The sequence below is a fragment of the Dendropsophus ebraccatus genome, chromosome 11 (assembly GCF_027789765.1).
Source record: "Dendropsophus ebraccatus isolate aDenEbr1 chromosome 11, aDenEbr1.pat, whole genome shotgun sequence".
Taxonomy (NCBI): domain Eukaryota; kingdom Metazoa; phylum Chordata; class Amphibia; order Anura; family Hylidae; genus Dendropsophus; species Dendropsophus ebraccatus.
This window is the reverse complement of record NC_091464.1, coordinates 63,317,589-63,330,260: the sequence shown is the minus strand read 5'-3', so window position 1 is coordinate 63,330,260 and position 12,672 is coordinate 63,317,589. Positions and strand designations below refer to the sequence as shown.

The window sequence follows — 12,672 nt, the reverse complement described above, 5'->3', positions numbered from 1 at the left end:
AAATATATTTTAAGACTTTTGGTTGAATTATATTTTTTTTTTTTTTTTTTTTTAATCTTTCATTTTACAATCTATGGTATAATTTCATTATGGAAATCTGCAGTTTTTTAATTTTGGCCACTAGGCTTAAAACTCAGTTGAGTGACTTCCTGTTTAGTACAAATCTCTTCTCAGCAATGTCCTCCTTATCATCACAGATGTGAGTACAGTATAACCACATGTACCGTATCCGCAGCTTAACTCGCTGCCACCCGGGGCATACTTTACCTGGTCCACACTCCGGCTGCATTTGAGGCTCCCTTAGGCCCCAAATAGCCAATCAGTGACTGCGGCGGGGCTGTGTACTGATTGGCTGGGAGCCAGGAGCCGTAGATGCAGCCGGAATGTGGATTAGGTAAAAGTATGGTCCAGGCAGGTTAAGGTGCCAGCATTTACATACTTGCAGCGGGATGACAACCCCACTGAGAGCATGGAATGTCACTGAAACTGACCGTGACGGTATACGCAGCGGATTTTGTTGTGAAAAATGGTTCAAGCAAGACAGCAGCCTCCATAATGTACAAAAAATAAGATTTTAAAAATTAGAATTAGAAAAATAGAAACATAAGAAAAAAATAGAACATGGTCTAATGTCTGACACTAATCAGTAAAAACAAATCGATTAAACTTGCCTTATCCTCTTAAAGGAGAAGTATTGTATTGTGCCCGAAAAGTTATACAAATCCCCAATATACACTTATTACAGGAAATGCTTATAAAGTGCTTTATTCCCTGCACTTATTACTGCACCAAGGCTTCACTTCCTGGATAACATGGTGATGTCACTTCCTGGATAACATGGTGATGTCACAACCCGCCTCCCAGAGCTGTGCGGGCTGTGGCTGCTGGAGAGGATGATGGCAGGGGGACACAGGGCACTGGAGGGACACTGAGCATCCCTCTGCCATCATCCTCTCCAGCAGCCACAGCCCGCACAGCTCTGGGAGTCTGGTCGTGACATCACCATTTTTATCCAGGAAGTGACATCACCATTTTTATCCAGGAAGTGACATCACCATGTTATCCAGGAAGTGAAGCCTTGATGCAGTAGTAAGTGCAGGGAATAAAGCACTTTATAAGCTTTTCACATAAGTGTATATTGGGGATTTGTATAACTTTTCAGGTGCAGTACAATACTTTAATAGTAATTTTTACCGAACTTTTCCTTTAACGACGCATGATGATTGTACTTGTCATGCTGCCGTTAAGGGGAAGCAGAGAGAGCTCACAGCGCGGGCCCTCTCTGTGTATATCCGGATCAGTGATGGATTGCAGTGCGCCCATTGTAATTCAGCACTGACTTCATCGATCAAAGCTGGATAAATATACTGCACTGACCTCTATAAGAGATCAGTGCAGGGGGACTAAAAGTAAGTGTAAAAAATTTTTTTTATTTAAAAAAAAAAAAAAAATCCCCTTCCCTAATAAAGGTTCAAATCGCCCCTCTTTTTCCATTTTATAGATAAAAAATTAATATATTTGGTATCGTAATTGGAATCGCGTTCCTGATCTTGCATGCCAAAGGGTGTAAGTTCAAAATTGTTGATTTTTTTGTCACATCAAATCCAGAGAAATTTGTAATAAGTGATCAAAAAGTGGCATATACGTAAGCAAGGTACTGATGGAAAAGCACAGATCGTGGCGCAACAAATAACAGCGCACACAGCCCCATAGACCAGAAATTAACAGCTTTATTAGGATCAGAATGGAGCAATTTGAAGAACTTTAAGTTTTCTTAATAAGGTTTTAATTTTTTTTAAAGCTGTCAAATAAAATAAGTTATACAAGTCATACATTGTTGTAATTGTACTGACTAGAGAAACATGGATAACGTCAGTTTTACAATGGGGTGAAGTAAAAAGAATTGCACATTTTTATTTCTGGTTTTGCAGTATATTTTGCAAAGTGTAGTCGGTGTCGCAAAAAATAAGGTGTGAAAATTAAAAATGGCTTGGTCCTTAAGGGGTTAAGGATATTTCATACAAGATGGGTCACTAGCCTAAATGGTCATGTGCTGTATATATAGGGGGGGGATTTATGAAAGCCGGCGTACAAGTACGCCGGTCTTGTATTGGATCCCATCCCCTTTTTCTCTGCAGGATTCACGCGCCTCTTAGTGAATCTGGCCGGCCGGGCTCCCGGCATACGAAATCTACACCTGCTTCCAAGCAGGTGTAGATTTGGATCATGATTTACGCCTGTGAACAGGTGTAAATCATGATAAATGAGGCGCTGGAGGAGGCCACGCCTCGTCCCCATCTCGTTGCGCTCCCCCAGCCCACCCATCAGGCAAGCGGGGCGTACGCCAGGGAGAAGGGGCGAATCTGCAGCTTCTCCGTGGCGTACGCCTTAGGCGAACGTTTGATAAATATCCCCCATAGTGTCACTTGCACAAAATATGCTTTTATGTTTGATACAGGAAAAAGAAAAATCACATGCACTTCATATATATGGACTGTAAGTAGGTAATGTATGTGCTAGGAAGGTGGTCCATATTGTGGCCACATCAGGCCTTTTACCCTTGAATAAGTTATCTTTCCCATCATCTTAAAGTGAACCTGTACAGGTATGTAGTGACCCCCAAACCGCCAGTACTGCGCTGTAGAGATCCTCTCACACAGTGTTCAGTTCGGGAGTAGGCCTTTCTCCCGGTGCCGGTATTTTGAAGAAAAACTACTTTTATTGCTGTGGCGCGGGGTTTCAATCTGGTGTAGCCTAGGGCATCCGTGTCCTAGGCCTGCTGTGGTGCCTCTCTCCCCACCTCCATCTGGTCCTGGGGTGTGCTAGAAGTGAAGGGAGAGAGGTGCCACAGGCCTGGGGCATGGATTCTCTAGATTAGACCTGATAAACTCCCTACATCGCAGTTAAAGTAGTTTTTCTGCAAAATTCCAGCACTGGAGGAAAGACTGACCCTCGAACAGGACACAGCATGAGGACCTCTACAGTGTTTTACCAGCAGTTTGGGAGCGGCTACATGCTGGTACAGATTCGCTTTATTAAAGGGGTAGTGCGGCGTTCACAGAATAACACACATTACAAAGTTATACAACTTTGTAATGTATGTTATGTCTGTGAATCGCCCCGTTCCCCGTGTCCCACCACCCACACCCGTGTACCTGGAAGTGTTGGTGCATTATACATTACCTGATCCGTGTCGAGGGCCGTCCGCCATCTTGTGCCAAACGTCATCTTCGGACGGACGGCCGAGTCGCTGCGCCCGTCCCCCCTCCGCCGCGTCACAACTGTGCTCAGCCGTGATTGGCTGAGCACAGTTATGCTCAGCCAATCGCGGCTGAGCATCGGATGATGCTGCAGAGGGCGGCCGGCATTCGGGACAGTCGGAGCTGTTCACCGCCCGAAGAAGACGTCACTCGCTGAAGATCGAACAGTGGTGTCTGCACGTGACAGGTGAGTATAGCGCACCACTCTTTTGGGTACACGGGTGTGGGTGGTGGGACACTAGGAAGGGGGCCATTCACAGACATAACATACATTACAAAGTTGTATAACTTTGTAATGTGTGTTAGTCTGTGAAGAATTCTTTACCGCTGCACTACCCCTTTAAAGTGATGTAAAGAAAAACTTTGGACACGTGATAAGCTTGTGGAGGGGTAGGCCACAGCCAACCAGCTTTGGTGACTTATCCCTTCAAGGAGAAGACATTTGGTTGAGAAAAATCCAGCACATCCAACCCTCCCCTCCTCCAGCAGCATCTGTTGGTTGATAGTTGGAAGAAGGCCATAATATACCTTATGTTGTTGGGTTTGGCTGACTTTAGTGTAAGGCGTATGGGCTCCTACCTAGGAAAAGGTGTCACTAAGTTATCTATAGTCTCCCATGTTACAATGTATGGGAAAGCATGAGAATCTGCAAATATTTCATAGAGCAGGTAAACACATTGCAGTCTCCGTCAGGTAATAGGGGTAGGGTTATTTGTGTAGTATCCATCAGACCTATATATCAAGAGAATTCCCTGACATATACCTTTAACTAGTGGTAAGTGCTGTAGGAAATGTCTTGGTGCAAACAGCCACTTAAAACTCATGTGAAAGAGCCCAAGGCTGCACAACGTTGCCTACGAGTTTTAGGTCGCACTTGTGGTTTCAGTGCTTCCTGGTGTGTCAGACATTGTGTGCTAGAAAATAGGCTGCATGAACTTTTCCTCTTAAAATGGGTAAGACCCCTATTTATGTTTGTCCTATGTTCCCTTTAACCTCAATATACCTCCTGGTTTTTGTTGTGTTTTGTAGAGTTAATACAGCCGTCCTGCTGACGCCTGTGTCATGAAGGGAGCAATGTGGTCACCTATGAATTTCTTCCCTGACTATATAGCTGCTTTGCAGGTTTAACAAGTCAACATAAAATCTGATCTGTGTTTTTTGCTATTTTGTTTGTCAGGGAATGAAAATCACCGGTGATAAGAGTGATCTCTGCATATCACAGGCAGGTGCAGGGACAGCGGCTCTACAGTGTGAGGACCCCACCAAACAGCTCCCTATAACTCAGCTTCCTGGACCTCTGTGAGTGTGACAAGGGGGATATTGGGTTTAACATTTCATATTACACATTTGTGCATGATATGTAGTGCCAAGCATGGAACAAGATCTCTTCCTATCAGGAAAGCCTTTATTTGATCTCCCTGGGTAGGATTTATTACATATGTTTGGCTCATGAGAACTGGAAGTTTGGCGTTGTCAAAATCCATAGCTAATAAAAAAAAATCAAAAAAGAGCAACCTGTGTTTACATGTCTGTAGGGTTGTCAGGGTATGTTGGGGGTTGTAGTGTTCAGCAATGGATAGTGCCCATGCCTTGCATACAAAATTGCATTTCCTTCAATGTTGACTCTATGTAAGCGAGCCCACCCTCCGCTTATAATCGTGCAGTAAGAGCTCTATATATATATTGTTAGCAATGTCCATGCAGGCCTTGCTTTAACCCCTTAACGACATCGGGCGTAAACTTACGCCCTGGCGCCATGGTACTTAGCGCATCAGGGCGTAAATTTACGCCCGATGTTTCCCCGATCGCTGCGTGTTCACACACAGCGGTCGGGGAAGATGGCCTGCTATAAATCATAGCAGGCCATCATAGCTTCTCGCCACGGGGGGTGGTTAACACCCCCCGTGCTTACGATCGCTGCTATAGGCTGATCAATTCAGATCAGCCAATAGCGGCGATCGGAACCTTTCCGGGTCATCGGTGACCCGATGACCCGGAAAAAAATGGCGGTCGGTGCTGTCCGAGGACGGCACCGACCGCCATTACTGTAAAAAGTAATGTTGATCGCCGTGCCACCGGCCCGATCGCCGTGAACGGCCGGCCGGCCGTTCACGGCGATCGGGCCGGTGGCACGGCGATCAGAGTCCCACAAAATAGTAAATACCTGCCCTGGACCCCTCAGCTAGGTAGCCGAGGGGTCCAGAGCAGGTATTTGTACATTACTCACCTGTCCCGGGCTCCTGATCGGCGTCTTCCGGGTTCGCGGCGTCCTCCGTCATTCCGTTCGGTCTTCGGGTCTTTCCGGCGGTCCTCGTCGTCTTCTTTCGGCTATTTTCGGCTCCAGCCTCGTCATTTTCCGGATTTTGCGCTCTGCTGCCCCCTAGCGGCTGATATGTGTAATACACTTATCAGCAGCTACAGGGATATTCAGAATATTAAAAAAAATTATTTTTTTTTCCCAAATTTTTTTTTTCTATTTTCCGCACCCTATCGCCGCTGAGTGTTGATCAGCATCGCACGAAAGTGCGCTGCTAATCAGCAACTCCTCCTTTTTGGCGTAGGGTGTTTTTTTTCTATATTCTACTGCCACGGTCTGCTTATAAGTGCCGCACATTGCGGCATTTATCAGCAACTCCTTTGTTGGCGTAGGTTTTTTTTTTATACTTACTGTAAAAAAAACACGTAAAAAACACTACATTACACCACACTACATTGAATAAAGTTTGACACTACACCACTACATACCCCATATACTAGTCCCCGTATAAAGATGGCCCCCAGGGTGTTTTCGGCGTCAGAGGGATACGTTATTATTGCCTCCGACACCGAAACAGCCAGTGAGGATGAATGGGGGGATCCTTCTTTCCTCCATTCATCCTCATCATCCAGTGACGTGTCTGGGGGTAGTGTAGCGTACGCTGCCCCCCAGACACGTCTTTTCCGCCAGTACCGTCCCAATAAGAGATGACGGCATGGTGTGAAATTCTACACACTCTGTGACAGTACCTCAGGGTACACTTACAGATTTCGGGTACGTGCAAACTGCGGAATGGCGAAGGATAACCCTTTGTGCATTCCGCAGCTGGCACCCACCGGCGGACTGATGCGGGCGCATGTCTCCACCCGTGTCATAGACTCCATTCTATGCACGGGCGGAATCCGTCGTCCATCCAAAGAATGAACACGTTGGACGGAGAGCGGAATCCGCCCGTGCATAGAATGGAGTCTATGACACGTGTGGAGACGTGCGCCTGCATCAGTCCGCCGGTGGGTGCCAGCTGTGGAATGCACGAAGGGTTATCTGTCGCGATTCCGCAGTGTGCACGTACCCTTAGAGTGTATGTAGGAAGGGACACCCGAATCCAGCCCCCAGATGCCCCCTTCCCCCCATCCTTGGAGTTAGTGGGGAGATCGTCCGGGAACTGATCTTCCCACTGCTGGATAAAGGTTACCACCTGTACGGGGATAACTTTTATACCAGCACCCCCTCTTCCAGTCCCTCGCTGCCCTGTAGCTTGCGGCACTATCCGAAAATATCAGAAGTAGTAATAGCGCCCTAATATTTAGCAGCCATGGAGCGGACCCAGCGCTTCTGGATATGAAGGACCCCGTATCGCACCAGGACAACATTTTCCAGGTGACGTCCCCCACACTGGAGAAAGGGAGACCCCAGAAGAAGTGCAGAGTGTGGGGTAACAGGGGGATCAGGAAGGACGCCATTTTCCCGTGTGACACCTGTCCTGGATCGCTCCAAGGCGCACCACACGTCACTGGGGTTCTACATTATCTAAATTCTGTCCCTTATTCCTATTTCAGGGGTCACGTTGATCCGGGGATTATTCTGATCGCCATTATGGAGTCAGGAAGGAATTTTTCCCCTGTGATGAGGCTACTGTCGTCTGCCTTACGAGGGGTTTTTTTTGCCTTCCTCTGGATCAACACAGGTTGAGTTTGATGGACACCTGTCATTTCCAACCTTATAAACTAATAATTGGCCTAATACCCCCAAATAAATTAGAATTGTCCCTTTTCCCCAGCTAAATAGGTATGGCCGCCATTCCCATTAGAGGAAGCCATGATGCAATTACAAAGCCTCTGTGCGGCCAGGACAGTAGAAACCCCCCACAAGTGACCCCATTCTGGAAACTACACCCCATAAGGAATCTAACAAGGGGGGCAGCGGGGATATGGCCCCCTGGTGACGGCCACATTTGGGACGTGAAAATGAAAAAAATTGTATTTTTTATTTTCTCGGCACATGTTCTACGTAAGTGCCCGTCACCAGTGGGGTCCATATGCTCACTGCACCCCTTGTTAGATTCCTTATGGGGTGTAGTTTCCAGAATAGGGTCACTTGTCGGGGGTTTCTACTGTCCTGGCAGCACAGGAGCTTTGTAATTGCGACATGGCCTCCATCCTCCATTCCAGCCTCTAAATGGCGCTCTGTCCCTTTGGTGACTTGCCCTGTGCCCATATGGCACATTATGCCCACATGTGGGGTATTTTCGTACTCAGGGGACACTACCCTACACGTTTTGTGTTCATTTTCTTTTTTAACCCCTTGTGGAAATGGAAAAAAATCAAAGCTAGACCAACATTTAGTGTAATTTTTGTAAAATTTTTACTCTAAATTATTAATCTTGTCATGTTTTTTCATTTTCACAAGGGGTTAAAAGATAAAAAAAAACAAAATGTGTAGCGCAATTTCCCCCGAGTCCGTAAATACCCCACATGTGGACATAAAGCGCCATGTGGGCGCAGGGCAAGCCTCCGAAGGGAAGGAGCGCCATTTCGTTTTTGAAGGCTGGATTTGGATGGAATGGATTTTGAGGGGCCATGTTGCATTCAAAAGGCCTCTGTGTTGCCAAGACAGTTGAAACCCCCCACAAGTGACCCCATTATGGAAACTACACCCCTCAAGGAATGTAACAAGGGGTGTAGTGAGCATATGGACCCCACTGGTGACGGGCACAAATGTGGAACAATGTGGCGTGAAAATGAAATATTACATTTTTTACACTATAATGTTGGTTTAGCCTTGAATTTATCATTTTCACAAGGGGTTAAAAGAGAAAAAAACACACAATATATGTAGAGCAATTTCCCCCGAGTCCGTAAATACCCCACATGTAGACATAAAGCGTCATGTGGGCGCAGGGCAAGCCTCCGAAGGGAAGGAGCGCCATTTGGATTTTGGAGGTTGGATTTGGCTAGAATGGATGATGAACGCCATGTCGCATTTACAGAGCCCTCGTGCTGCCAGGACAGTGGAAACCCCCCACAAGTGACCCCATTCTGGAAACTGCACCCCTCAAGGAATCTAACAAGGGGTGCAGTGAGGATATGAACCCCTTGATGACGGGCACATTTGTGCCATGAAAGTGAAAAAATGAAATTTTTCCCTTTCACGTCACATTGTTCCACATTTGTGCCCGTCACCAGTGGGGTCCATATGCTCACTGCACCCCTTGTTAGATTCCTTGAGGGGTGTCGTTTCCAGAATGGAATCACTTGTGGGGAGTTTCCAGTGTCTTGGCAGCACGAGGGCTCTGTAAATGCGACATGGCCCTTGAAATCCTTTTCAGTGAAATTCAGCTTCCAAAAGCCAATTGGCGCTCCTTCCCTTTGGAGGCTCGTCCTGCGCCCCCTTGGCACTTTATCGCCACATGTGGGGTATTTCTGTACTCGGGAGAAACTGCGCTACACATTTTTTGTCTTTTTTTGCCTCTTATCCCTTTAAGAAAATGAAAAATTTAAGGCTAAAACAACGTTTTAGTGTAAAAAATAAATTTTTCTTTTTTCACGCCATATTGTTCGGAAAATCTGTGAAGCACCTGTGGGGTCCAGATGCTCACCGCACCCCTTGTTACATTCCTTGAGGGGTGTAGTTTTCTAAATGGTGTCCCTTTAGGGGTGTTTTTTAGGTTTTGACACCCCAGAGCCTCTGCCAACCTGAAGTGGTACAGTCAAAAATGACCAAATATAACGGAGGCGTTGAAATTCACTAGGCGCTCCCTTATATCTGAGGCTTGTGGTTGCGTCAAATAGCGCAATAGGGTCACATATGGGGTATTTCTATAAACTGCAGAAACGGGGCAATAATTATTGGGGTGCATTTCTCTGGTAATAGGTTTATAATTATGAAAAATATTGGATTACAATAAAATCTCTGCACAGAAAATTAAAATTTTCAAATTCCTTACACACTTCGCTTTTATTTCTGTGACTCCCCTAAAGGGTTAAAACACTTTCTGGATATGCTTTTGCAGAGTTTGGGGGGTGCAGTTTCTGAAATGGGGTGCTTTGTGGGGCTTTCTAACATACAGGCCCCTCAAATACACTTTAAACCTGAACAGGTCCCTAAAAATATCTGATTTTGAAATTTTACTGAAAATTTGGAAATTTGCTGCTAATGTTTTAAGCTTCCTATCGTCTAGAAAAAATGAAAGATAGTTTAATAAATGCCGCCAACATAAAGTAGACATGTTGCTAATGCTATTTAATATATAATTTATGTGGTATAACCACTTTCTGTATACGCAAAAAAGTTTCAAAGTTGGAAAAATGCATTTTTTCACATTTTTTGACATTATTTGGTTTTTTTTCATAAAGATTTGTTATGAGTATCGACTCCAATTTACCAGAAATGTAAAGTACAATATGTCACGAGAAAACAATCTCAGAATCAGCCGGATAGGTAGAAGCATCCCGAAGGTATTAATGACTAAAGTGACACTGGTCATATTCATAAAATTTGTCTCTGTCATTAAGGCCATTTCAGGCTCTGTCCTTAAGGGGTTAATAAGTGAAAATAATATAGTTATACATAACTCTCTGCACTTCCTGATGTCCTGCCCGCTTCCGTCCGCTCAGCCAATCACCGGGACAGTGCCGTGGCCAGTGATTGGCTTAGCGGCCTGTCATTTCAGACACTGGAAAGCAGGACGAAGCTAGCAAGGCATTTAGGAGTGCAGAGAACTAAGTATAGCTTATTATTTCTTTACATAGTCAACAGCCGTCGGCTGCACATCGCTATTACAAGTCGCGATCTGACCATTATTGTAATCGGCTGGTCATTATGAAAGAAATTGAAATGTCAATTCTTTAAGCGGAGAGGGGAAGAATCGGAGGTGCACGCGCCCTCCCATACAGACACTGCGGGACACTGAAGTTGGCTGAATTCCTACAAATTTACTCATGGTGAACTGGCCATTTTGCAACACATATGACCTTATTATTATTTATTTATTTATTTTATTTTTACTTTTTAACCTGTTCTTGGGAAGCAGATTAACAAAATACATCTAGATTTTTTTTTTTATTGCGTTCACTGTGTGGGATAACCAAAATCCTTTTATTCAGGTCGTTTACAGACATGACAATACCCAATTTCTTTTGTGTGTTTTTGTTTTATTGAAAAAGTGTAAAAGGAAAATGTGTGTGTTTTATCACCTTTTTTTGTAATGTTTTTCTTGTGCCACAGGGGACTTTTGCAGTGATCATCAGATCACTGATATAATATACTGCACCAAATTGTACCCACCATGTGCTGCATATATGGGCAGTACTGGCCAGGCATAATGAGACAAATAGATTTCTTTATTTTTTTTATTTTTTTTACTGGCACTTGTTTTATAAAGATGGGGTTTGGAGTGCTACATAGTCCCTCTATGGACGGGTTTAATCAATTTATCTGCCTCAGAGACATGGATGCGTCTGTTAAATGTGAAAATCTGCTGTCGTCCCAGTTGTTTCCTAAGTGGGTATGTTTTTTTTTTTTTTTGCCATACAAACTAAAAAGTGTTGTTTACAGCACATTTAAGTCTGAGCCTATGTTCAGGTCATTGGTTTGAGTGGTGCTCGTGCAGATCTGAGCACGGATATGTTGGCAGATTTTGTTGATTTATTCGTGCCACGAAACATGTCAACCCAGCTTATATTGTTTGAATGATCTGATGTCGTGATGATTGATCAAATATCTCGGAATGAAAAATGACATGTTCACATTGTAAGTTTGGCAAAAAAAAAAAAAAAAAAATCTGACTGTAAGATAACATGTGGAAAAATATCAGATTTACCAGCATTTCTTAAAATGTATCGTTTGAGAACCTGTTGCCCTTGATTAAGGCCAACCAGGCATCCGCTTTCACTAGGGAAGAAATATGGTAGAGTGATGGAATAAATGTACAAGTTTTTTCTTGAATGCAATGTAGTGCTGCGGTTTTCTACTTTTTATGGGATTGGAACCTGTGATCCAGGTTTGACACTGCTTACACTTTTTTTTTGCTGGAGTGTGCTGCTTTTTTTTCCTAATATTTATACATGTGATGAGTATGTACAGTTATCGGCCCCTTACAAAGTCCATGTAGATTAATCATATTGGTTGTGCTGTGATGGTACAACCAAAAGGTTTAAAGCGAGTCTGTAGCCACAATCTGACAACCCCCACACACACACAAACCACTTGTACCTTCGGATAGCTGCTTTTAATCCAAGATTTGTCCTGCGGTCCGTTCGGCAGGTAATGCAGTTATTGTCCTAAAAAACAACTATTAGGGTAGATTCACACATACCGGATCCGCAGCGGATTTCATCTAAATAACTGAACACAGCATCAAATCTGCACCATCAAATCTGCTGCGGATCCTGTATGTGTGAACGCACCCTTAAACTTGCAGCCTGTGCCAAACGGGAGTATCTGTGCAATAACTTTGCACCACCCCTCCGTCCCTCCTCGCCGCCCTCCTCATCATTAGGAATGCTCCAGGCAGATTGTCTCCTATTCACCAGCTGTGTGAATACGGAACATGGGCTGGATCGTTAAAGGGGTTGGCCACTTTATAGTAAAATTGCTCAGTGTACAGTATTAAGTGTACTCACTGTATATATGGACAGCAGCTCCGGGTGTACCTCATAGAGCCAATATCAGACTCCCCTCCTCCAGGCTGGGCTGTCCTGCTCTGTGGTGTTTTGGTCCATAAGATTGCTGACTTGGAGGAGCATGTGACCATGCCCCGCCCCCCTGTGTCCACCACACAGTCTGTATATGTCTATAGAGGACACAGGGGACAGGGCATGGTCACATGCTCCTCCATGTCAGCCATTTTGTGGACTGAAACAAAACAGAGCAGGGCACCCCAGCCTGGTGAAGGGGAGTCTGATTTTAGCTCTGAGGTACAGAGGGAGCTGCTATCGGTATATACAATGAGTACACTTACTAGTACTGTACACAGAGCAATTTTACTATAAAGTGGCCAACCCCTTTAAGCACCTGTGCAATGTTCAGCATGGAAAAAAATGTTCCAGTGGTATTCCTAATGATGAAGAGGGTGGGGAGGAGGGACGAAGGGGTGGTGCAAAGTTAGGTCACAGATACTCCCGTTTGGCACGGGCTGCAAGATTAAAAGTTGTT

The 12,672-nt window shown here is 44.8% G+C and overlaps 1 protein-coding gene across 5 annotated transcripts in view; it reads left to right on the top strand.

Moving 5' to 3' along the window:
- SON (SON DNA and RNA binding protein) overlaps positions 1–12,672 on the top strand; it is a 76,721-nt gene that overhangs the window by 918 nt on the left and 63,131 nt on the right. For 4 of the 5 annotated variants that reach the window (XM_069944601.1, XM_069944603.1, XM_069944604.1 and 1 more), the window contains exon 2: positions 4,438–4,559. The exons of the other annotated variant lie outside the window; for it this stretch is intronic. In XM_069944601.1, the coding sequence (XP_069800702.1) occupies positions 4,441–4,559 (119 nt within the window). In that variant the 5' untranslated portion in view covers positions 4,438–4,440. The remainder of the gene's footprint in view (positions 1–4,437; positions 4,560–12,672) is intronic. 5 annotated transcript variants of the gene reach the window in all.